The 23,461-nt window shown below is 42.4% G+C and overlaps 2 protein-coding genes across 5 annotated transcripts in view; one reads left to right on the forward strand and one right to left on the reverse strand.

Moving 5' to 3' along the window:
- pudp (pseudouridine 5'-phosphatase) overlaps positions 1–6,888 on the forward strand; it is a 45,784-nt gene extending 38,896 nt beyond the window's left edge. For all 4 annotated transcript variants that reach the window (XM_034151068.1, XM_034151070.1, XM_034151069.1 and 1 more), the window contains one exon: positions 3,427–6,888. In XM_034151068.1, the coding sequence (XP_034006959.1) occupies positions 3,427–3,603 (177 nt within the window). In that variant the 3' untranslated portion in view covers positions 3,604–6,888. The remainder of the gene's footprint in view (positions 1–3,426) is intronic.
- A 5,109-nt stretch (positions 6,889–11,997) lies between these two features.
- Positions 11,998–23,461, reverse strand: anos1a (anosmin 1a). The gene is made up of 14 exons (XM_034151606.1): positions 20,400–23,461; positions 18,921–18,968; positions 16,756–16,821; positions 14,763–14,985; positions 14,471–14,655; positions 14,220–14,349; positions 13,866–14,071; positions 13,546–13,672; positions 13,272–13,370; positions 13,043–13,131; positions 12,703–12,874; positions 12,380–12,606; positions 12,155–12,296; positions 11,998–12,050 (listed from the first exon to the last, which is right to left on the reverse strand). Exons 1-14 carry the CDS (start codon positions 20,574–20,576, stop codon positions 11,998–12,000), a joined length of 1,944 nt encoding a protein of 647 aa, XP_034007497.1. The 5' UTR covers positions 20,577–23,461.

Raw genomic sequence — 23,461 nt, forward strand, 5'->3', positions numbered from 1 at the left:
GTGTCTGTTCCTCCTCAATCCCTGCAAGGAAGTAGTATATTAAAGAGAGGTAATTTTCAAAGCTCAACCGGAATTCAATTGCATTTCCTTACTGCTAGACATCTGCTGTGTGAATGGCAAGTAATGTGCTCTCAAAAACTGTTTTCAAAGGGAATTTTGCTTTTATTACGACGCTTCTTGCCAATGCATAATGCAGTCATTTCTCCGAACATCTTGGCAAAGAGCAAACCAAATTGCTTGATGTAGTTGGATCATTTGGCTGTGATCTGTTTTTTTGCAACAGTAGTATTTTGACCATTTCTTGCTGTTTAAGTCAGTCATTGAGCGCTGTGGGCTCTGAATTCATGTTAGCAGGGTCTATGTTGGCGTGAAAAGATCTCTTTCCTCCCCCTAAGAGGTTGGCAAAGAGAGTTCTACCTTGTTACTTTTTTGGAGGCTTTGTTGCTCTGCTTCTGGATGGAACAAGCAGCACACCTCTGCTTTGTGTGTCAGTCGCTGTGGGGAGATGGATCTGGGCCACAGTGCTCGGATAGGGATGCTGCTGTGCTTCCTCCTGCCATCACTTCAGGTAGAAATGTGTACACTTAACTGTACTTACTGACAACTGGATACCAAGGAATTTATCCCATTTACACAAGTCATTTATATGAAATTCCATTGCGATATAACAAACATTTAGCCACATTGTAGATTGTAACATATATGCCAATTAGGGTAAGCCCTACTTCAGTTCAGAGGGAGGTCATTCAAGTTAATAGTAGTAATAATAGTTTGAAACATTGCAATATTTAGAGAAATATATAATGAAAACGGTTCCTAATAAGACACTAAATGAGACTACAAAAAGCGGAACATTAGCCACCCTTTATCTTACCCACGTCGATGTGAAGTCATGTGACGGTGATGTAGTTCCTTTTTAGCCTAATGTCAGCTATTCTTTTCTGGACATTTTCTTAAACGTTTGCTCCAGATCTTATTTTCTGGAACATACCATGATCTAATGGACAAATCCCACTGCTTTTTACATACATTCTTTAAATCCTCTTCTGCATCACCTCTGGTGGCAGAGTAGCACGCCCACTTCCTTCCTGTTGCTTTAATATGAGAAACAAACAAACAACACAGATAATGAGATGCGTATCTTCTGTCACAGGTACTTTTGTTCCGAGCGCATGAGGTGATTCTTTCAAGGGTTGCCGGCAGGGTTGTTGATCGTGACTGGTTTAGCATATGCAACATCACGTCAATACCAGGAGGATGACAGTGAACAGAACCTCCGATTCAGGTAGCAGCTGCTTCTAGGAATCAACAGAAAATATGCATAGAGTGGAGTAAACTCTGGGAAAAAAACTGCTTGATGCAATTGACCCTGTTTCAAAACCCCATCTGGTCTGCACCAGCTCCGGCGGGTAACAGGTTGTTGACTTCCTGCAGCGGTATAAGTGGCTACTTCAGAGCGCTTATTGGCGTAGTTACTCTTGGGAGGATTAATTGCGTGCAGAGAATAAACAGAGGTCCTTCATGTATTTGAAAAGAGGCGATAGCGGTGGTACTCACGTCGAGGGCTCCAGCTGAAATCACAGAGATGGATGCATTTACACGTCTCCAACACCATCTTCTCGGCTGCATTCATTCTCGTCCTCTCAGGTATGCTAATGGCACATAAAGAAGTGAAGGGTACTGTGGATAGTTTCTGTGTATCTCAGTCTACATCTAGGGTGGTCCATTCTGCTTTAAAGATCATTTCCCCAATTTTTGAAACTGGTGAACCATTCGTCTGTTTTCATCTATTTTGATACACGGATTGGAAGCAGATTAAAGGGTCGTTTCACTAGCACGTTGGGTAATTACCAGTTTTAATTGCTCCCAATCAAGGGAATTAGCAAAAGCCCTCCGTTGTGCACTCGGTGTTTCCGCCATCATTGTTCCACATCCTCCAGTTTCAGGCTTAGTGACATCATAGAAGTCAATTAGGGTTTAAAGAGTCTCGCAAAGGCCTCTTTGTTCTACCTGAGTATTAGAGTTGAGACGAACAAAGGTTCCTCAGGGTTTTTCTGAGGCTTGGCTTTTTGTAGAGCTTTAGTCGCACTGTACGACCGTTTCCTTTATTCACACAAGTGCTGTTTCCGACCACAAAGTCAAGTCTGGGTTTTAACCCGAAGAATGAATTCACAGATGTTGATGAAAGAGGGAACAAAGAAGCACTTCAAATACGGGTCAAAGAGCAATTTGCAGAATGCATTAATGGTTATATGAAATACAGGCTCAATATTTAGGCACTCAGATTTTGTATTGGCATCTCTAGACAAAATAAATACTTGCTTTATCGACAGCCTTTGAGTTATTTAGCCTGTGGCACATGGCATGAATCCTGCAGCAACAGGAAGTGTGGTACAGTTTGTCATGGATTTGTAAGCCTAGTTATGGGTTTATTTTAGACGGTATGGAAATCAAATTCTGGTACACACATTGTAACAATCAGCTTATATTTTAAGCCTAGTTACCATGAAAAAAGGTCGGGAGCTACTGTGGTAATTTAATCAGGAAAAGAGAGTGGCTGAAAATGAAATGTGTGCTCTAAATAATAAAGTTCCCCCCCCCAAACTAAATCCTAGACAGAGTCAGTATGGCATCACAAAGACAGTTTGATTAGCCCAAACCCATTCACCACCTCCAACACAAGTACGAACACAAATTATATCTGGAGTCATTCTCAGGCAATGTCCAACTTAAAATGCAGTCTTCTTGTTAAGGCTGAATAATCCAAACAAAAGCAAAAATAATAAGTCCAAAGTCACTTCACAAAAAAAAAGGTAATCCAGTTCAAACGAGAATACTGCCAGTTGAGGAAAAAACTCCAAAAGAAGGGACTCACCGACTGCCGAAGAGGGAAATAATATTCCTTTTCACTGTGATGCCTGTGATGTCAGTCTTTGCTGTTCCTCAGGCTCTTTGGGTGCCAATGTTCCTAAAATTCGCCATACAGTATCCCCAACCTCCTCCTTTCAACCTCCTGGCAAACCTTTTCTTTTCCCCTTAAACAAACAATTCCCTCTACCCTTCTTCGTTAACCAGAGTAACACTGCCTGTTAGTTTTTCATTCAAGTCTGCAGCTGCCATGCCTGAGCGTTATTAGAACATCAAGCTGGATTATATGGCATGCATCTTCTTGATATGCAATGTGTCAGATCCTCAGTGCAATGACTGAAAACACAAACACAGCAGAGGAAATTGCAGGAAGCATTCATTGTATCTGAAATGGATATTGCACCTGTCAGAGGTAAACAGTCCTTTGAGGAATATCAAGTTAATCACGTTGGAAATGAAAAAGGTTTCCATTTCTCTGTTTGTTTTTGGTGTCAGCGCTCAGGGTGAAATGCTGTCCACCTAATAGGCTTATAGGATGATATCATTCTGTTTCCTCAGTGCCTGGTGTTTGAGGACGCTCCTAACGGTGTGAAGGCGGCGCTGGCGGCGGGGATGCAGGTGGTGATGATCCCCGACGACAACATGGACCCCAGTCTTACCCAGGAGGCCACGCTGCGACTCAGGAGCATGGAGGAGTTCCAGCCGCAGCTCTTCGGCCTGCCGGCGTACGAATGAGTCGCAAAGATTCAGTGAGAAAACCATGACAACCTTACCATCATTTATGATCTTTAACAATGATTTAAGTGCTTAAGAAAATGTAAAAGCCCATGTTCTATACTCACGCTAATCACAAGGTTGTATTTAATGCACAGTGTGAATACTGTCTGTGCAATACAATGTGTGTAAGCGTCACTTTTGAAATGCTAAACACTTCTCACTCTTTTGAGTCCTCTTTTCCTCCTTGGAGACCTAATTTACAGCATGTAGCTCTCTCTTCCTTTAGAGGCAGTTCTTTCATATAGTGGGAGTACAGTGGAGATGTTGCCCTGAAACGTAAAGATAGCCACTCCAACACAACATAAAGCACCTTTTAAATCTTGAGTTGCTACTCTCGACTTCAAGGTTAAGCTTTCAGACAGCCTTCCAGTGATTTCAACACGCACTGCAGTTGGGTTGCCTGCACATGTTTACCGGGATCTGTGAGTCTTTCCATCGAGGGCATGTTGAAGTGCGTGTACTCCAAAGTCTTCCCGCTTTCTTTGAAATTGAAATCCGCCTTGTGAAGAGCTTGGCATCTTTCCTCTCATTTGTGCCTGCTCTGACCCATTTCCAGATAATGGTTTTCAGCTGGGGGCGAAAATCGCTTTGCACTCTGGCTTTTTGTCATTCTTAAATCGGCTATCTTTAGGCTTTTCTTGGCTCTGCGACCGTGTGAAATGCCCCCACAGCTCTCCGAACATACATGTTAAAAAATCCATAAAGCTGCACCCTCGTGCCCTTTATCCTTTACCTTTCCCTTTTATCCTCCCAGCAGCTGTCCATGACTGAGGAGGGGTGAAGAGATAGTTTTCCGGGCCCCTCTTTTCGTCTGTGCTCACCACTGATAGGCAGAGTGGCTTTGGGACACATTCATCTTCAGCGTTTCTACCCGGATTGTTATCAGACAAGCAGCTCCTCTACAGGCAAAGTGGAAAACACTGGACGTCAGAGAAAGACATCGTGTGGATGACCTCATTTTAAACATTTCTTCCGTCTTAAGGGGAAATAGTAGGGATGCTCATCTGATAATGCAGACCCCCCTCGGAACATCCCCTTCTATCTTGTCTCAGAGGAGTGCTCTCTACAGATACTGACTGTCATATCTCTGAGGAAGCAGTTTGTATTTTTCTTCCAGGGATTTGGAAAGAAAAGTCATCACCTTCCTGACGGGAATAAGGGATTAAATAAGCATGTTGCAGTCAGGAAATCCTCTGTGATTTCTCTATTTTAATTGATTTGTCTGTGACAATCTAAAGATTTGCATCTAAATACTCCACGGAGCATTCTCTCGTGTTTATAGCCTTAAGAAAATCCCTCTTTCCTTTTTTAAAAGCCAAAACAAATAACTCCTCCATGTGCAAGGTGGCAGAGCTTGAGATATATTCTTGACACAAAGCGAAGGCATATCTCAAGTCTGCATATCTCAAAAGCACAGGCGATGGCTGAATTGCCAAGAAGGGTGGAGCACAGAAGAAAGCCAAGATGGGATGAGGGTAGTTGCTGGGTGTTTCTGTATTCCACTACCAGAGTGTGCAACCTCCACTTGAACCAAAAGGGTTTTATGGAGATGAAGATATAGCCGCCGCTGACCATGAGATGCACTTTGTCTGCTGTGAGACAGGAAGCAGACTGAGCTTTCTGCGCTCTCCGTGCTTCCTCCGAGATGCAAATAGCCCTCATGTTTTATTCAGCTCGGAGCAATGAGAGAATACATTTGATTACAGGAGCAGGTGATGGAGAGGACGGTGCTGAAGAGCGAGTTTGTGAAGGAGTTTGATGCACAATTAAGGCCAGACAATATCAGATAAGCATGTTTGGTTGAAATGAGGAATTAAACAGGAACTCCTTTGTTTGAAACAATGGAATTATTATCATGTATCAAGAGTTTTTGTTTCTATGTAGACGGCTTTTGGAGTGGGTCTGGAACATAAATCAGCCTCTAGTACTGTATGCCGATGCTGGTTTACCCGATGCATTTTAGTAAAAGACAGCCAATCACAAGGCCCTAACAGTTTTCAGAATATGTAACTTTCTCACACCAAACTGCTGTGGACACATTTAGACATCCTTGATGCTTTCCTTGTCCCTTTTCCCCATTGTACACAAAGGATTGGCAAATCAATTCATGGTCCCAGGATGATGTTCCTTGATCAGTTCTCTTAATTGCTACATTATTGCAGTACATGTGCGTTGCTTTGGATAAAAGCGTAATTTAAATGATACGACTAGCCACCATACGAAGAAATATCCTTTTGGAATCTCATTCTTTCTTTGATTATTTAGTGTGCATTTCATTTGAGCCTCCACTGCTGGTTTGTTGAATCATGTATTGTGGGAATTGATTCCCTGACTTAAATTTTAATCAAGTCTATATTCATTCCACCTTGGTCTCCACCTGTATGCCGCAGCCCGTGGTAAACTAGCGGGGAATAGTCTTTCTGATTTTGGTATGCCCCAGCAGACGTTCTGCCTCAGACGACATCACACTGCTCTCTCTTCTGTGAGTCAATAGTGATCTAATGCAGAAAGAAATGTAAAGTAAAAGGAGCCCATGAATACTTTACAGCGACTTTCCTGCGAAGGAGAACAGTGACAAATGAGCTAACAGAGCATCAGCATCTCATTTCCACGGTCTGCACACTCTCTCTGAATCTTTTTATCTCCAACTGTTAATCTTCTCCTCTTTTGAGGCGTACACTGTGTGGCTTAGAGCTTCCATTGAAGCCAGGAGAATATGTGTGAACAAGTGTTCCACAAAACGCCTCTTCCATCGCCGTACATCAGCGCCATGAGGACGACCGGTACGCCACTTTACAGAGCCTCTGTTCCTGCCGCAATAATGGGAAATGGAATACAAATATACAGTTTGGAGAATACAGACATTTAAAGGAAGGCAAATGATGCAGTAAAGGGTTGCCTTGGTTCGATAAAGTGCCTCTGGCTTCACGTCAGGAGAGCTGGTCGCCCTTGATTTTCTGAATAATGTATGCGGCGTCAGTGTGAGGTGCTGAGAGCAACATTTCCATCTTCCAACACAACAAAATACACAAAATGTCTCAGAGTACCTCAGCCCACAGCACTCATGTATCTCTCACTCTGTATCTGCCCTTGAGTTTTTCTCTGTTTCATTATTGTTCATATGCCATAAAGTTACGGAATCCCTGAAAGCCAAACAAAAGCAAATGGTGATTCAAATTGAATTCAAATTGTTTAGTTGATTTTGTGATTTAAGAACATATTAAAACTTTTTTGCACAAATTATTATCTGTTTTTTTTTTTTTTTTACCATCTGAGAAAATGAAAGGTAATGCACTCAAACGTATTCCTTCCTTTACAGTTGGATGGGGCAGGGGTGCGCCCTTGTGGCCGAAATTCGTATTACGACAACATGCCAAAATTCCCTTTGAACTGCCATACGAAAATAATGTAATGGTCAATTTTCCATTGGTTAATGACTTAACAACAGTTGAAAAAAACATCAAAAAACATTTTTGTTTGCCTTTAGAGCTTCCATACAGGTTTAGCTGCTCACATATTTGTACAAAATATCCGAATACTCAATGATAGTAAAGACTCTTTTGTGTTGGCCCTCCATGACTAAACTAAATAAAAAAAACATTGGCTAATCGTTGCCCCAGTTTGTGGCTCTCTCATAGAGTTTGTTGACATAAATAAGCTGTTTATCCCAGTTAGGAGCATGTTCAGGATGTGCTGTCCAATGAGCACAGAGAAACTGGGTTAGTCATATTCCCCCAGTTAACAAAATGAGACGAGGACTTTTTAAATGTTGTTCTTGAGGTCGAAGCCCACGGCACTATGCTGCCTTATAATAATATCATTATTACCACAATATTATCAGAATCACACACGACTCGTAACAGGTAAGAAGTGGGCAAGGTTCTCCTAACGTGGGTTTTTCGATCCCGAAGGCATTTGCTTTACAGGGAGAAAACCCCCCATCATGGGCAGGAGGACACGCATGAAAAAGAGGTTTGTCAGACAAGTACGCTAACATTCACCCCAGCATGCTAATGGCTTAAAAAACGCCCTCGTATTTGCAGCACGATTAATACCAAATCATTTGACTCATGAGTAATTCTCCTCCAGCAGGAGACCCTCCGTTTACAAGCCCTGGCTGTAAAGCTGCCTTTAATGACCCTCGCTGCGGGCCCCTCGGGATGTTAATGGACAGTGAGGGATGCCCCTTGTCCTCCCATTTAAATGGTGGTCTCAGCGCTGTGCTGAGTGGTCAGGACGGCCCAGCTGTGACGGGGCACGTCTTCGCTCCCGGGGGCCACCCCCCGATCGATGGAAGTGTTTCTCTCCCTGGCCGGCACCTGCCAGGTTGTCAATAGCACTCAAACCATGACAACACGCTGCATTAAACCACTCCAGCTGTTTGTCCTCTGAGCTCTTTTTTGAAAATGGCTTTAGCCAGTCCATATTTCCCATAGATTTGTATCGGACGGTTGGGCAGGAGAGAGGCGAGCAAAAGATGACAACACTATAGCTCTTCAGTGTACGGAGGCCTCCAGCTGTCACACACTCAACAGTGAAGGAAGGAGCTGTTACAGTGTTGCATGGAGCTGAGGAAAGGGAAATAAGTGCCAAAAAACTGGTACTCAGAATCACTTTTTCTATAGAACAGTTATTGTATCGGCGTAATAAAATAGGGATAGTTATTTGTCCGACCCAACCTCGCAGTGAGCATAGGGCAACCTGAAAATTATTGTTGTCCATTGAATATTTATAAGATGAGCAGTGAGGAGCCCTGCTGCTATTTAACCTGTGCATGTATACAGTATGTATGTCAGCAGGTGCAGGAGGCCCAGCATGAGAGCAGCAGACAGCAGGCGGCCATGGCCTAAAAACACTGTCGTCCCTTTTGATACGATTGGATGATCCCAGAGGAGCCGGAGAGAGATTCAGCACTGACGGCCAACACTCCGAATTATACAAGGTTTGCTTTGTTTCATGACAAATAAAAGAAGCACAGAAATGGAATCAATTCTCCGGGGTCCGTGCTGCAATGAAAGCCTGAACAATGTTAGGACTTGATGGTGGACGGCCTAACTTTTAGATGGAAAAATAAACTGACTGGGCGGCAGAGAAGAATACAAGTCTTTCTTCTTCACTCCCGCTCTTTATTATTCTATGTGAGCTCTACTTGGGGGATTAATGATATACAAATACTGATCTTTCCATGGAGAAAAATCCTTATTTAAGCGAGTAGTAGAACATGCATCAGAAGCAACACTGATAATGTGATTTTCAGTGGGATTATATAACCGTTCCATAATGGCCCAACAGTTTGAAAGAGGATGGAGTCACATCATCTATTTTTCATACCGTGAAGTCGGTTTTACTCGAATGAAATGTCTAAAGCTTTCTTGCCTCTTCATTTTAAAATACATATGTTTCCTGGCCAGTACGTCAGCGTGAGGCTTGTGTTTATCCAATGTTCTCTCATTTGCAGAGGGCGAACGTATCCAGAATACCTGCAGCATTGTATTTTTAGGAGCACTTCCTTACCTGTAGTGGTGTTTGTCACAGAAAACACGACTCGGCACAACGCCCATGACAAATCCCTGAATAGCAATGACAGTGTGTGGTCGTTCAGTGAGAGCTCTGTTTGCATCAGTGCTGCAGATACATTTGAATGATGAATTACTCACGTCTCCCGGTGCTGTGCAGTTAATGCATTGATTATGGGCTGGGGAACGGAGACAGAGATGTAACATAAAATAATACATTTGTAGATCTGAGGAGCGTGAATTTCTCCTAGTAGATTTAATATTTTATTTTAATGTAACTAGGTAGAATCCTTGCAAGATGAAACGTTGTCTTTCATGTTGTTCAGCTAGTTGTTGATCTCTGTCTTGGTTAGTGAAATGGAATGGATTTGAGTAGTAGGGGAACATCAGCCAATTAAAACTCCTGTGTGCAAGTCCTCAGGAGGCGCACTTCGAGGTAAAATGGAATCAAATTGAAGTCCTGGCTCCAACATGCTGACATTTCTTTGGGTTTGTTGCCGATTGGTGGCTCCTGCGGGGAACCCCTGGCTTACCCAGAGACCCTCTGCCCACATCAGAACCAGATCCTCCGGGAGTCTGAGCAGAACGTGGAGCTCCCCTTTACACCAGGCAGGCGTAGTTCTAGGGCAAGGCATTTGAAGAGTGGATTTGAATGAGATCAGGAGAATTAGGAATGGTGAAAGCCCCCGTGTTCCCCCTCATTAATTACACAGAATGTGTGCTCATCAAAGGGATCCTCCAGTGAAGTTGGCCAGAGAACAGAGGAGCTGCTTCCAGGGCGTTCTAGCCTCAGGACGATATTGACCTGGGTTGAGAAATGGGTTAGCCTAGCGCACATTCTGGGGAATGCTGCAGTCAGGTTTCCTCCACTTCTTATTCCCACTCTCAGATTCTCGCAGTAGAAAAATCCCCTGCGTTTGCTGAGGCAGCTGTCGTGGTAATTGGCCTTTTACAATCCGTTGGCCCCGCCGTGGAGAGCTATCGATTTCATAATCACTGCCGTACTTCTACCTCTGACCTCTACTGTACCAAAGGCCGAGCCGCCATGTTTCCCGGAGCATAATTAGAATGAATCTAATATCTTTTTTATATGCACTCAGCTGTAACGCCTTCCCCTTGCCAGACCTTTATTTACCCGAGTAAGCCTGCTGCATTTTGATAAGAGCCTCTGTCTGGAGGAGTTAATGTAATGCCTACCCGAGGAGAGGGGTTTCAATTAGGGAGCGGGACAAGTTCGAAGGGGATGAATTCAAGCAAAATGCGCCGGCACCTCATCCCGTACACGAGGAGAAGGTAGAATCCTCCATTCTGCTGATTTCTGCCTTCACAGCATCATTTCCATGCATCGTTCAGCCTGACGGACTGTCAGCGTGTACAGACTGCGGCTCATTTGTGCACATTATTCCTTCTGTGAGAGGCTCAAAGCGCTGCTGAATGCGGGGAAAGTCCACACAGCCAAACTAAATTGTGATGCAGCTGGGGGGGGTTTGGTGTTAGCAGACACCACATGACAAATAAAGACTGTGAAACTGAAAAATAGTTGTTGCATATCCTCTTCTCACGTCTTTATCCTTGATTTGAATATACCCTTGTTGGATTAATATAGTATGTCGTTTGTTTCACGTTTAAGGATCTAAAAAGTGAGCATAACATTACAAAAACATCTAACACATTTTATTGGTTCATCTGCCAAATGACTCAACCAAAAAAGAAATTGAGTAATATAGTATATCTGTATATGAATTAATGTATTCATTTTAATTAATATATTTTATTCATTTTGGTCAAAGTAATGTTTTTAAATAATATGACCACATAGAAACGAACCCTATCCTACTGATTGACCAAGAAAATGCAACTATCAGCAATTTCTTTTGATTTATCGATTCTCATGATGCAAATGGATGACTGATTCTTGTTCTGATTTTATATTGGGCTTTGCTCTTTAGATGCAATATAATGTATTTTTTCAAGGCACGCTATTATAATCCACCTCATGCCAAACATGTAACATGTTCTAAGATCACAAGTTGAAGACTCTTTCAAAACGATACACAATGTCCTTACCACCACTTAAGTGCATATATATTAAACATTATTATGAACACAATTTAGTAGAATTCAATGTTTGCCTATTTTTTAAGAAATGTTGGGTAAAATCCGGTGAGGTGTAACGGATTGATTGTGTTTTTTTACTAAGCTTTGAACACTGAGACCACTTTCTTCAGGATGCTTTTTTCCCTGCACACATGTCTGATGGATACAGAAAGCAGTGGGTGTATGGAGGAATACTGCCATCTATTGTTCAGGTTCAAGAATACATCCCAAGAGTGAAGGAACACATACAGTATGGACATGGGATTTATCTTAAGTTTTAAAACAACTCTGTACAGGAAGACTGAGCACACATACAGGACAGCTGTGTTATGCTTACAGTCCACACACAAATATACCACAATTAATAAATACAGACAGTATATACAACATTTACAGTACAAGGTCATTCATTCTCCTCAATGAACCAGTTGCAGGACACCATTTTTTACATATATTGAAGGAACCGCTAAACATTTAAGTTTTTTAACATGCAAATACTTCAGGGAATTATTGCTGGGTATCAAACTTACATACTTCTAATGACTTAGCACTTGGCACCGAGTGCTCGTAGTTTGCCAGTAGTTTAGTTTTAATTCAAATAAACAAACACTGCAGGGAGAGATTTATGATGCAGAATTCATTTCGCTCCTGAAGCTGCATTTGTCGTGCGTATCAGTGTTCTGTGGATTCTCCTGAGTTTCAGGTACTCGGTTCTTGCCCGCTGATTGGCTGTCAGCTGTCAGTGCCTCTCAATGATTGGCGGTTGCTGGTTATGCTTCCTCAGCCTGGGTCCTGAATGAGGGAAACAAGATATACTTTATACAAGTACTTTTTATGAAAGTGGAGAAAAAAACGTTCAAGTTTAACCACACAAGGATAGTGTTTGTTTTTCTTACTGTGCCTCCGTGTGCTTTGCAGTCCGGGGGTCTGGAAGGTTCTGCTGGTTGCGAGCCCATCACCCTCTGCTGTGATGGTCTGGACCTCCAGCCGGTACAAACTGGCCGGATGCAGACCCGACACCACCAGAACATTACCGTCCTGAAGGAAAGGAGAGAGGACATGAGTTAGGTGTCCTCAACCTTAGCTGAACTCAATATATGTACGTTACTATCAGCACTGACCGGAGGCAGGATCTGAGACTGAGAAATGAGGCTGTGAGGCAGCTGGTTGTAGTTGTGTCCGGTGGGGGGGATGACCTCCGCCCATGTGACCTGGTACCCAGTGAGCTGCTGGTGGGGCTCAGCTGCCGACACCTCCCAGCTGAAGACGGCCGTCACGTTTCCCGCCCGCATCTCAAAGGAGGCGGTGAGGTTGGCTGCCTTCAGGAGCACTCTGTGAGGGGACGCTGCTGGAGTAGGAAGACGAGAGGGTTGGTAAGACACTTATTTATGTGTTTTTAAGATTATCCATGGCGATTTCAGCTTCTCATCATGTATGACCTCACCTGTATCTCCGGGACAGCTGATGGGTTTGGGGCTCTTGGCCTGGATGGAGGCACAGGAGGGGGTGAAGAAGCTGGTGCTCTCTGACAGAATCTGGCTCTTCTGGCTGACTGGCTGCAGGACGACTTTATATTTACAGGAGAAGAGAAGACCCTGCAGGCTGACAAAGCTCTCCTACAGCAGACAGAGAACAAATGCAACCATGAGATCTCTACATTCTCTTACATTCTTTATTTTCAACCTATCAACCACTAACAAGATCTCTTATGTCCATAAAGTTGGTTCTTGGAAGTACGATTTACATCATGTACTTGACATCCATGTTTAAGGGGACGGGGTTACCTGTGTGCTGGTCTTCTCTCCAGGTCCTGTCTGGTTCTGTCCACAGTACTCTGGTTCCCACTGGACTCTGTAGGATTCAATAGAGGGATCTACAGGGACAAAGAGCACACACTCAATAAAGGAGGAGAGTTTCACAATTATACCCAATGATGGTATCGTATTACCACATGTGTGTTTGAGGATGTTAACTATTTGCTTCTTTAATCTTTCTGCAGACATGTGTACGTACCCGTGCTGCTCTGCCAGTACACATGAACCCGGAGCAGTCCTTCCTGGTAGAATGGCATCCCCACATCCAGACTGCCACCTCCAGGGAGTCTGGTAGTACCTTTGGCTATAAAACAGACAAGAAACTATAGAATTAAACGGATTGAACTCCAAATGACAAAGGGTTCATTGTGTTTAATATACACTTAGAATCACTTAAGAATGCTAACCACTTCATCATGCTGTTATAAAAAAACAAAAAACCTTAGAAGTATAGGAAGAAGTATAACACGTACAGCGCTGCGTGCTGAAGTGGAGGACGGCTCGGGGGCCTTTGAGCTGATTTTGTCCCCAGTAGGAAACAGCCTGGACCTCCACACTGTAGCTCCTGTTAGCCCGCAGGCTGTCCAGCTCCACCTGGGCCTGCACACACACACACACACACACACACAGTATGAGAAAACTAAAGTCCAATTACTGATTTAGTCTATTATGTCATTTGTGTTGCCAAAAGAATATAAACTCAAATGATTGAACTCCTTGTCTTGTTAACAAATAGACAGGAGCGGATTCTGTTTCTTAAGACAGTTGGAATAAGATGAAGAACAGTCCTCACCTCTTTGACTGTCTTCCTCCTCTTGGTCAGGAATAAGGAGGGGGGCTGTCCCGCAGCGGTCCAGCTCCAGCTGACCTTGTAGCTGTGGACGGGAACATCCAGGTCAGCAGGCATGCTCCACTGGAGCTGGGTCGAAACGGCCCTGCCACTGCCGAAGATCATACTGGAGACTCTGAGTTCAGAGGGAGCCGGGGGGCTGGAGGGGTCTGAGGGGGAGGGGGGCGGTGGTTAATATTCATCCAGGAGCAATCACAGGGTATTTGTCTTTCAATACAGCTTGTGCTTTTAAGGGTACTGGCTTTTTTCAAGAACAAATAAACACTTTATTGCACACACACAGAGGATGTGTCTGACCTCTGCTGGAGTGGATGTGTCTGCTGGGCGTGGTGAAACCTCTGGTCCCGTGGCTGTTCACGGCTGCCACTCTGAACTGATACCAGCGACCCGGCCGGGTGTCAGAGAGCCTCGCGCCCTGCTCTGTGGTCTGTGATCAATCAGAGGCAGTGTTGGTTTACAGAGTAACACAGAGGACCACCTGAACTACAGTACAATGAGTGCAGTTGCGATATAATAGAGAAACAATACATTGGGTGCAGTGAACTGACCTGTGCAACCACCTGCCAGGCAGTGGCAGTGTCCTCGCTGGGCTGGATGCCAAAGTTCCACCTCCTCTGCAGGATGTAGACCACCGGCTCAGCAGAGATGTTGAAGCGGGAGGACCAACGGACCTCCAGCTGACCGGACGGGAGCTCCTCAAAGCCCAGCTCCTTCCTCGGCTTCAGAGGAACGCCTGGGAGACAAACATGATTCTGTCATTAAACATGATATAACTCCTCAAAGATCAATGCCATGCTATAGACGTGCTTTTGTTTGGCTCATTGTTATGGCTCTCCTCACCCTTATAGAGGTCTTTTGGGGACTGGCAGGTATGCCCGCAGCCGTTGGAGCAGCATTTCTTCTGAGTTGAGCATTCTCTGTCGTTATCACAACTCTCCACGCAGGCCGCTGCGAAGCCGCTGGCTCTCTCTGGAGGGGGGCACGTGCCCTGCTTCACGGCCAACACAGACTGAAGGAACTCACAGCTGGTCACACACTCCCAGTGCTTCTTGGGAAATACTCGCTAGAAGGGTTGGAGGGTGACAGGTTAGCATCATAGGCTGGGTATCTTGTTGGCCTTAATCATTTTAATTGTTAATGTAGACCACTATAATCCAATGTTAATGGAGACTAATATTATCCAATGTTAATGTAGACCACTATTATCCAATGTTAATGTAGACCACTATTATCCAATGTTAATGTAGACCACTATAATCCAATGTTAATGTAGACTAATATTATCCAATGTTAATGTAGACTAATATTATCCAATGTTAATGTAGACTAATATTATCCAATGTTAATGTAGACTAATATTATCCAATGTTAATGTAGACTAATATTATCCAATGTTAATGTAGACTAATATTATCCAATGTTAATGGAGACTAATATTATCCAATGTTAATGTAGACCACTATTATCCAATGTTAATGGAGACTAATATTATCCAATGTTAATGTAGACTAATATTATCCAATGTTAATGTAGACTAATATTATCCAATGTTAATGGAGACTAATATTATCCAATGTTAATGTAGACCACTATTATCCAATGTTAATGGAGACTAATATTATCCAATGTTAATGGAGACTAATATTATCCAATGTTAATGTAGACCACTATTATCCAATGTTAATGGAGACTAATATTATCCAATGTTAATGTAGACTAATATTATCCAATGTTAATGTAGACTAATATTATCCAATGTTAATGGAGACTAATATTATCCAATGTTAATGTAGACCACTATTATCCAATGTTAATGTAGACCACTATTATCCAATGTTAATGTAGACCACTATAATCCAATGTTAATGTAGACTAATATTATCCAATGTTAATGTAGACTAATATTATCCAATGTTAATGTAGACTAATATTATCCAATGTTAATGTAGACTAATATTATCCAATGTTAATGTAGACTAATATTATCCAATGTTAATGTAGACTAATATTATCCAATGTTAATGTAGACTAATATTATCCAATGTTAATGTAGACTAATATTATCCAATGTTAATGGAGACTAATATTATCCAATGTTAATGTAGACCACTATTATCCAATGTTAATGGAGACTAATATTATCCAATGTTAATGTAGACCACTATTATCCAATGTTAATGGAGACTAATATTATCCAATGTTAATGTAGACTAATATTATCCAATGTTAATGTAGACCACTATTATCCAATGTTAATGGAGACTAATATTATCCAATGTTAATGTAGACTAATATTATCCAATGTTAATGTAGACTAATATTATCCAATGTTAATGTAGACTAATATTATCCAATGTTAATGTAGACTAATATTATCCAATGTTAATGTAGACTAATATTATCCAATGTTAATGTAGACTAATATTATCCAATGTTAATGTAGACCACTATTATCCAATGTTAATGGAGACTAATATTATCCAATGTTAATGTAGACTAATATTATCCAATGTTAATGTAGACTAATATTATCCAATGTTAATGGAGACTAATATTATCCAATGTTAATGGAGACTAATATTATCCAATGTTAATGTACACCACTATAATCCAATGTTAATGTAGACCACTATAATCCAATGTTAATGTTGACCAATCATCAAATGTGTTTGTGCAAGATACTAATGAGTAAAGTTGAGGTGTATGCATTGGACCTCAATTTGACTGCCTGCACATTTTCCGATTTTAAATTGAATCAATACTTCAACATAACGTTTTTATTATTATGTTACCCCTAGCTCCTAGTATAGAGGCATAGAGCGTTGCAGTTTACCTCACACATTTCTCTGCAGTCGCTTTGCCTCTTCATCTCCCAGGAATCTTTGCAGGGCTCCAGACACTGTGAAGGAAAAGCAATGAGAGTAAGCTGTGATTCACATTACAGGCAGATAGGAAAAGGGAGATTCTTTAAAGGACATTTTTTTTAGGTGAGTCTATTTGTTTTATATTTATCAAGAGTAAAAGGACAGCGTATATGTAATCTGAAATGGCTGGTGCTTCCATATATTTAGCTACGCACTAAAAAGTAACCTAAAGCTAATAAATGTTGTTCTCAGGCTGCTTCTGGAGCATGTCACCAATTACCAGCATCGCCCTCTATACCATAAAGCTGAATCCTGCACCAGTAAGCAGCGGCCGCCCTGGGGAGCGAGTGTACACTGAAGTAATTTCATGCTGTAGTGAGACACAGTGGGTGGGGGGGGGGGGGGGGTGTACAGTAGCATCACAAGGACGCGCAAGTTGTCAGAAAGTTAGAGAAGTGCTGTAAACTCTGAACAGACTGTGTTTATTACGATCAAAAGAGAAAATACGTCCAAGGAGTTTGGATACGTTATTTTGTTGTCTTTTAGAGAAACAAGTCGGCAGCTGTTGCCAAGACCTTTGAGGGGTCGTAATTCGTGGAAAAACGATATAAGTGCGTTAATAATATGAATAATATTTCTTAATCCAAAACAGAGTCACATTGGGGACTCGTAAAGGTCCACTTTAGGTTACTAAAAGTCTGGTTTTCCAATGTATTAATTCACAAGCCAAAAGTGTCCAACAAAGTACACTTTATATTTCATAGTTGGGTGAACAGATGTGCTTTAATTTCTGTTTAATTCCAGTTTAATGATCGTTTGAGGTAATATAAAATGTGGAGCACCAGGCAACACTTTAGTCAGGTATTGTCAATGGTACCTAACCCAGCACATTTACATTCAACGCTTACCGTTACCAAGCATATCTTCTATTACTATTGTGATCAGCTTTATTATTTTAATGTTTTAAAGGAAGTTGCTGCCAATTGGACAACAGAGTGTAAATCCTCCTGCTATCCAATGGAGAGTCCTTGAAGCATGACTGATAGACTGTGCCAGCCCTGCCATCGCCCCCCCGGGGCTCCAGGAAGACTTGTCCACTGATCCAGACTGACGCTCAGTTATATTGTCTGCCCCATTTCAAGCTTAAATCAGGCATACCATTCCACTATGCTGAAGATAAAGCTGTCTCTGGGGTAACTTGGTGATGTGTTTGAAAGACATTTCAGAAAGCAACCAAGTCCCAAATAGTAGCGAAGACAGCAGAGACATTTTTCTCTCAGGTTGGGGTTCCCAGCTGTTCGTTTAGGGGACAGAACATGACTTGCATGTATGTCGCTGCAGTGGAAATCTTTGGTGCTCCTCCATGACCAACCAGAGATAATGGAGCGAACAACTCCATTGAATTTGCTGCCCAGACAAACTCCTCGGAGAGGAAGCAGGCCCTGTGTTTGGCTTCCTTTTTCAACAACTAACACTGTCTATGAAAGAGTTCCAGGTCTGTAAACATCCACAGACAAGACATCGGCTTTCCCCAAGGAACAGACCGCAAGCATATTATTCCTAGTACTTGTATACGTTTAAAAATGTGAGTTGTGAGGAGTAGAAGAAAAAACAGGTCTGGCTCTGAGTCAAACACCATAACAAGGCTGTAGGAAGTACTGAACTCCTCTTATGGCTGCCAAGTGATGCTCGCTACACCACCCTCGATGCTAATTGTCTAAGGTTTAAGCTATGTACATTGTCCCTCCAAGCCTCAATGCTACAGTAGTGCCATCTTCAGCTCTTCTAAAGCGCTGAATTGAACTGTGCTGTGTTGCTAATCAACTCTGGCACATGGAGTAAAGTAGCTTTCCCTCTAAGAACCTTAATATGAGTGTATATTGGTGTGTAGATGTCTTCAGGCTTATCATCCGAGACACATTCGGAGCATATTGGCAGAATGTACGCTGGAGTTGCACCATTTCCAGTTTTGTTGGGAAATCTGCTTTCTCGCTATAGCAATGCCGATCAATAAACAATAACGTTTTAATCACTTTTGGTCTCAAGATGGTACTGACTACATTTGAAGTCGATTGGATGAAAACTGTAGGAGTGCTGTGCTTCGAAAAACATTTTGAAATCTTATGTTACTTACCTTAGCGCACTGTTTATGATTATGACACCAGCCCAAGGAACCATTATTCTGAAAAACACAATGAAAAGAAGAAGAGGGAAGCAAAAGTTAATTAGAATAACTGTAGAATAATACATGTTCAATGCCTTGGTATAGTCCTTTTAGTAGTACTATTACAGTTTGTGAACAGAACTGCAGAGTCTACATTTTATGTAGAACAACAGTTTTTTTTCTGTAAAATGACAAATGACTGTTTTCCTCCCCAGTTTGTGGGACTTGGTGTCCTTCATGGCTCCCTGCTGAGAGCCTGAGGCTGTTTGCTGGAATTGTAATGAATGCACATCAAGGATCACTGGTCAAGTGAAATGAGACGGCAGCAGCACGGTAGATGGCAGAGGCGAACTTTGGGGGTGCCACAGCTAGATAGATAGATAACTATTAGAGTGATGCTTCAGATGTTGAATGTCCGAGGTGCAGTTTTGAGGACTTGGAGCCAAATCCAGGAGGAATAATGCATCACTTCTTGGTTTAGAGCAGCTATAGGGGATAGGGGAATCACAACAGCACAGTAAGCATTCATGATTTAATCTGATTTCTCCGTTCCCTGGACTGGAGCATCACTCTGTGCACTGCACATCGCTCTAAGTGAGTGTACAGGAACGCTGTCCCCATCACTCTGAAGCCCGGAGCAAAACTGTGTGTGTGTGTGTGTGTGTGTGTGTGTGTGTGTGTGTGTGTGTGTGTGTGTGTGTGTGTGTGTGTGTGTGTGTGTGTGTGTGTGTGTGTGTGTGTGTGTGTGTGTGTGTGTGTGTGTGTGTGTGTGTGTGTGTGTGTGTGTGTGTGTGTGTGTGTGTGTGTGTGTGTGTGTGTGTGTGTGTGTGTGTGTGTGTGTGTGTGTGTGTGTGTGTGTGTGTGTGTGTGAAGAGAGATAGTTGCTGACAGACGAGGGATCTGTATGAATAACTGATCCTAAAGACTATTTTAAATTGTTCATATTTTTGTGATATTTAGCATTCGAATCGAAACCAAAACCCTAATTAATTATTAAGTCAGTGGTTATTCTTAAACACACTTTAAAGCATTTTCCACACATGCTTTAAAGTGTTCTGCATGTACCCAGTTATATTATAGAAGGTAACTGGGTTCATGTGTTTACTGTAGAATATATGTTCACATGGTGAGTCCTGCAAAGGCTAAGAACTGTTTAGATACAGTAACCATTATTACATCCCTGACAGTGTGGTTAAGATGAAATAACAGTAAGGTTTTTGTTTGAAATTACACTTTACAGAACATTTAATTGTACACGTGTTAAAGGAATACTCTTTTGTATGTCTTATATTAAATGTCCAATGGTTTACACTGGGCTACTTCAACCTACTACACCTCAAACACCATAGTAGTGATTGTGTCTGCTTTTATTAGCCTACAGAGCCATTGTTCTATGATTGAGCAGCTTGTTTTGACCTAATTGAATCTGTGTGACGTCAGCGTGCTTACCTGCAGCGGTGTGTGCAGACTGAGACAGCGCGAGGAGCACGTCGCCCTGGAAACGCTCTCCGACCAGAGCTCCTCATCATCAGGACCCCCTCGAGACTTCCTGCAGACCACTGCGGAGCTGCAGAGCAAAATAATCCACAGGGACAGACTGGCGGTAAGGCTGCTCGGGGCCAGCATCTTGTTCCTGGTGTGCTGCAGAGAGGCTGGGAAAGCTGGGAGTGAGGAGAAGTCGCGTGGAAGTCTACATATACTGGAAGTACACAGCCGGGGGAGGAGCTACTGCATCCGGGCGTGCACTAAGGTCAGGATGTTGAGAGGCTTCAGTGAGCCTGAATCTACTACTCTAACTACAATTTGAGAGATACTGTACTTGAGTATTTAAATGTTTTGCTACTTTGTTCTTCGACTCCACTACATGTATTTGATACCTTTAGTTACTTTGCAGATTGGGATTAATTATATGAAATCTACACTTAATTAGTTACACCTTGAATACACAAGCTACCCGGCAGTGTTTTATTTTCTTTACTTAAGTAACATTTGCATGCAGGACTTTACTTATAACAGAGTATTCCTAGTCTGTTGTACTTCTACTTTTCCTTAAGTACAAGATCTGGGTACTTCTTCCACCTCTGCTGACAACAATATTAGCTCAGTTTCCTAAATGATTTGTAGGAATATTAAAACTGACAGGAAATTATATTAGATTAGAATCAACTTTATTGTCATTGAGTACAAGAACTGAGACAACGTACTCAAAATATGACCATAGATTTGAAAATACGTAAATATCATACGCTTTTTCTCATTTTAATTTCTGTTTATCAAGATCCTTTTAGGGGTACATTGGAACCCATACTGGAGGTTAAACCCATTGTCAAAAGACTACTTTATACTGAGATTGACATAAGAATGTATGTGTAATAGTGCTTCTACAATATTCAGAATACTTGTTGTAATAGTTCAGAAGCTTAATAGCATATTTCCAGGCCAGATGTTAGGGTAAACCTTCTCACACCTCTTGCTGTTCTCTAACGCAGTGGAAACATTAATGCGAGGGAATCTGTGATTTTACGCATCCTCATGGAATACTTCCAGGAGAGTGAGAGTGTTTCCTCAGTGCAACCACTCTCAGGTGGACACAGGCGGTGTGTTTTCAGGGAACCCCGGCTCTAACGTTCAGTGGTAGCTGCAAAACAACACTTTTTATTGGACTCTATTAAAGTAACCACAAACATATATCTCATGAACTGCCGGTTTCCTTGCCCAAGGCGAGGAGAAAAACATGACGTGTCGGAAACTCTGAAGAGATCCTCCCTGGGTTGTAGGTTGCCTGGCACACGGGGCTCTGCTGCTGGAGCATCCTGCGGTGTTAACGAGGTGACTATGTTTCCAACCACAGTGCATGCAACACGCAGACTGTGGTGCTCATTGTCAGATTTCATAGTACTCTCTCTGGCCTAATGAGACGGAGAGTCTTTACCTGATGCAAGTAGAGAGGCAGGTTCATTACACCTCTCTTAGACTATAGTATTTCCTGCGTTTGACCCTACTGAGTGAATTCCTCTCAGTATACCCACAACCAAATGCTTCTATTTAGCCCGGGGCATTCCTAAAATAAGGTGTTTATGAAGTGAGCGTGTCCAGATCGGCGTGGAGCTGATGCTCTGGTGGTCCACCCACAACAGGAAGCAGAAAATCCCTGAGAGCGCCCCGCTGATGGCTTGACTTACCGCTGCACCCATAAAAACAACGCACTGTGGCTGAGGGTAATTGACTCATTGTGTGCAGTTGTATTTGCCAGTTTGCTGGGGCTAATACTGACCTTTTTTTATTATCAGAATGTCAAACACAGTTCAATCTGGAAAGGAAACGTAGATACAGGCTTCATCTGATCAAGATTGTAGGTCTTGACCCCATTGACTAGGTTAGGGATAGATTTCTATAGATTGAGCCCGATAAAAGGATCCAATTTCCCTTTGTAGCCACGGGTGCATTGGTCATGGTCGGGCAAAGAAAGACAAAAAAGGTGATGAAATACTCTAAACCTAACAACCTAAATGTGTATGATAATAGTTCAGACCTTGAACCTTCGGGGCTTTTCAACCCAGAAGTCCGAACCAAGGTTTTTTTATTGATGCTACGTTGTATACATCTTTTTAGTTCTGATTTCACATATAGTTGAGCGAAATATGTGATAAGTATATAAGGAATCCAACTCTGCTGTGGGTTTCCCCTCATGTGTTGCGCATTGCTTCTGTGGATGATGTGAGTGTGTGTGTCTTCCTCTCTGCTGGAGACCCAGTATACGGTGTGGGGTTCCCCAGGCTGCACATGGACAGCTACACGGTGTTTCCACAGCGCTCCAGGCACTTGTTAGACAAGGGAAGCCCCACTTAATGGGGTACACCTCGTAAAGAACCATGTTGGTCATCTCCCATGGTTTTACTGAGTGCGTGGTAAGAAGGAGGAAGTCCACATTCTCTCCATCAACACTCCTGATGGAAGCTACTGTTAAATCACTGGATTATCTGTCATGGTTACACAAGAACAAATAGCTTCTGGTTGTCTTGTCCGAGAATTGTTGTACCCTACAGCCCTGTACCACGTTATCAATGAAATCGGAGTCTACTCTTGTCTTATTTTATTGTTTAAAGATAGGAAACGCCTGAGGTTGATACAAATGAATGTAAAAATCTACTGCAGCGTGCTCGCTAAGAATCCAAACCTGAGGAAATCCACACATCGCATTTGCAAAGTTGTGGCGTTCCTCCGATTTGTGTTGAGAGGTCCTAATTTAGGGGTTTAGCCTTTATTAAAGGATGTAGTTTCAGGTGCTGTTGAAATGTATTGAACCATGCTGGGAGGTTTTCTATTGTTTACACATTTTTTTGTGTGTGCTGTGAGATACAGTATGGTGTATGGTGCTGGTATGGCAGAACATAGTGTGTAGTTGTTTACGTTATTATTTAATAAGTCTGTTCTTTGGTAGATGCAGGACTCTCCATGCTCTGCTCTGCTGCCCTCTAGAGTCACTAAGCAGTTGTGACACACAAAAAGTA

Source organism: Trematomus bernacchii, unplaced genomic scaffold (assembly GCF_902827165.1).
Source record: "Trematomus bernacchii unplaced genomic scaffold, fTreBer1.1, whole genome shotgun sequence".
Lineage (NCBI taxonomy): Eukaryota > Metazoa > Chordata > Actinopteri > Perciformes > Nototheniidae > Trematomus > Trematomus bernacchii.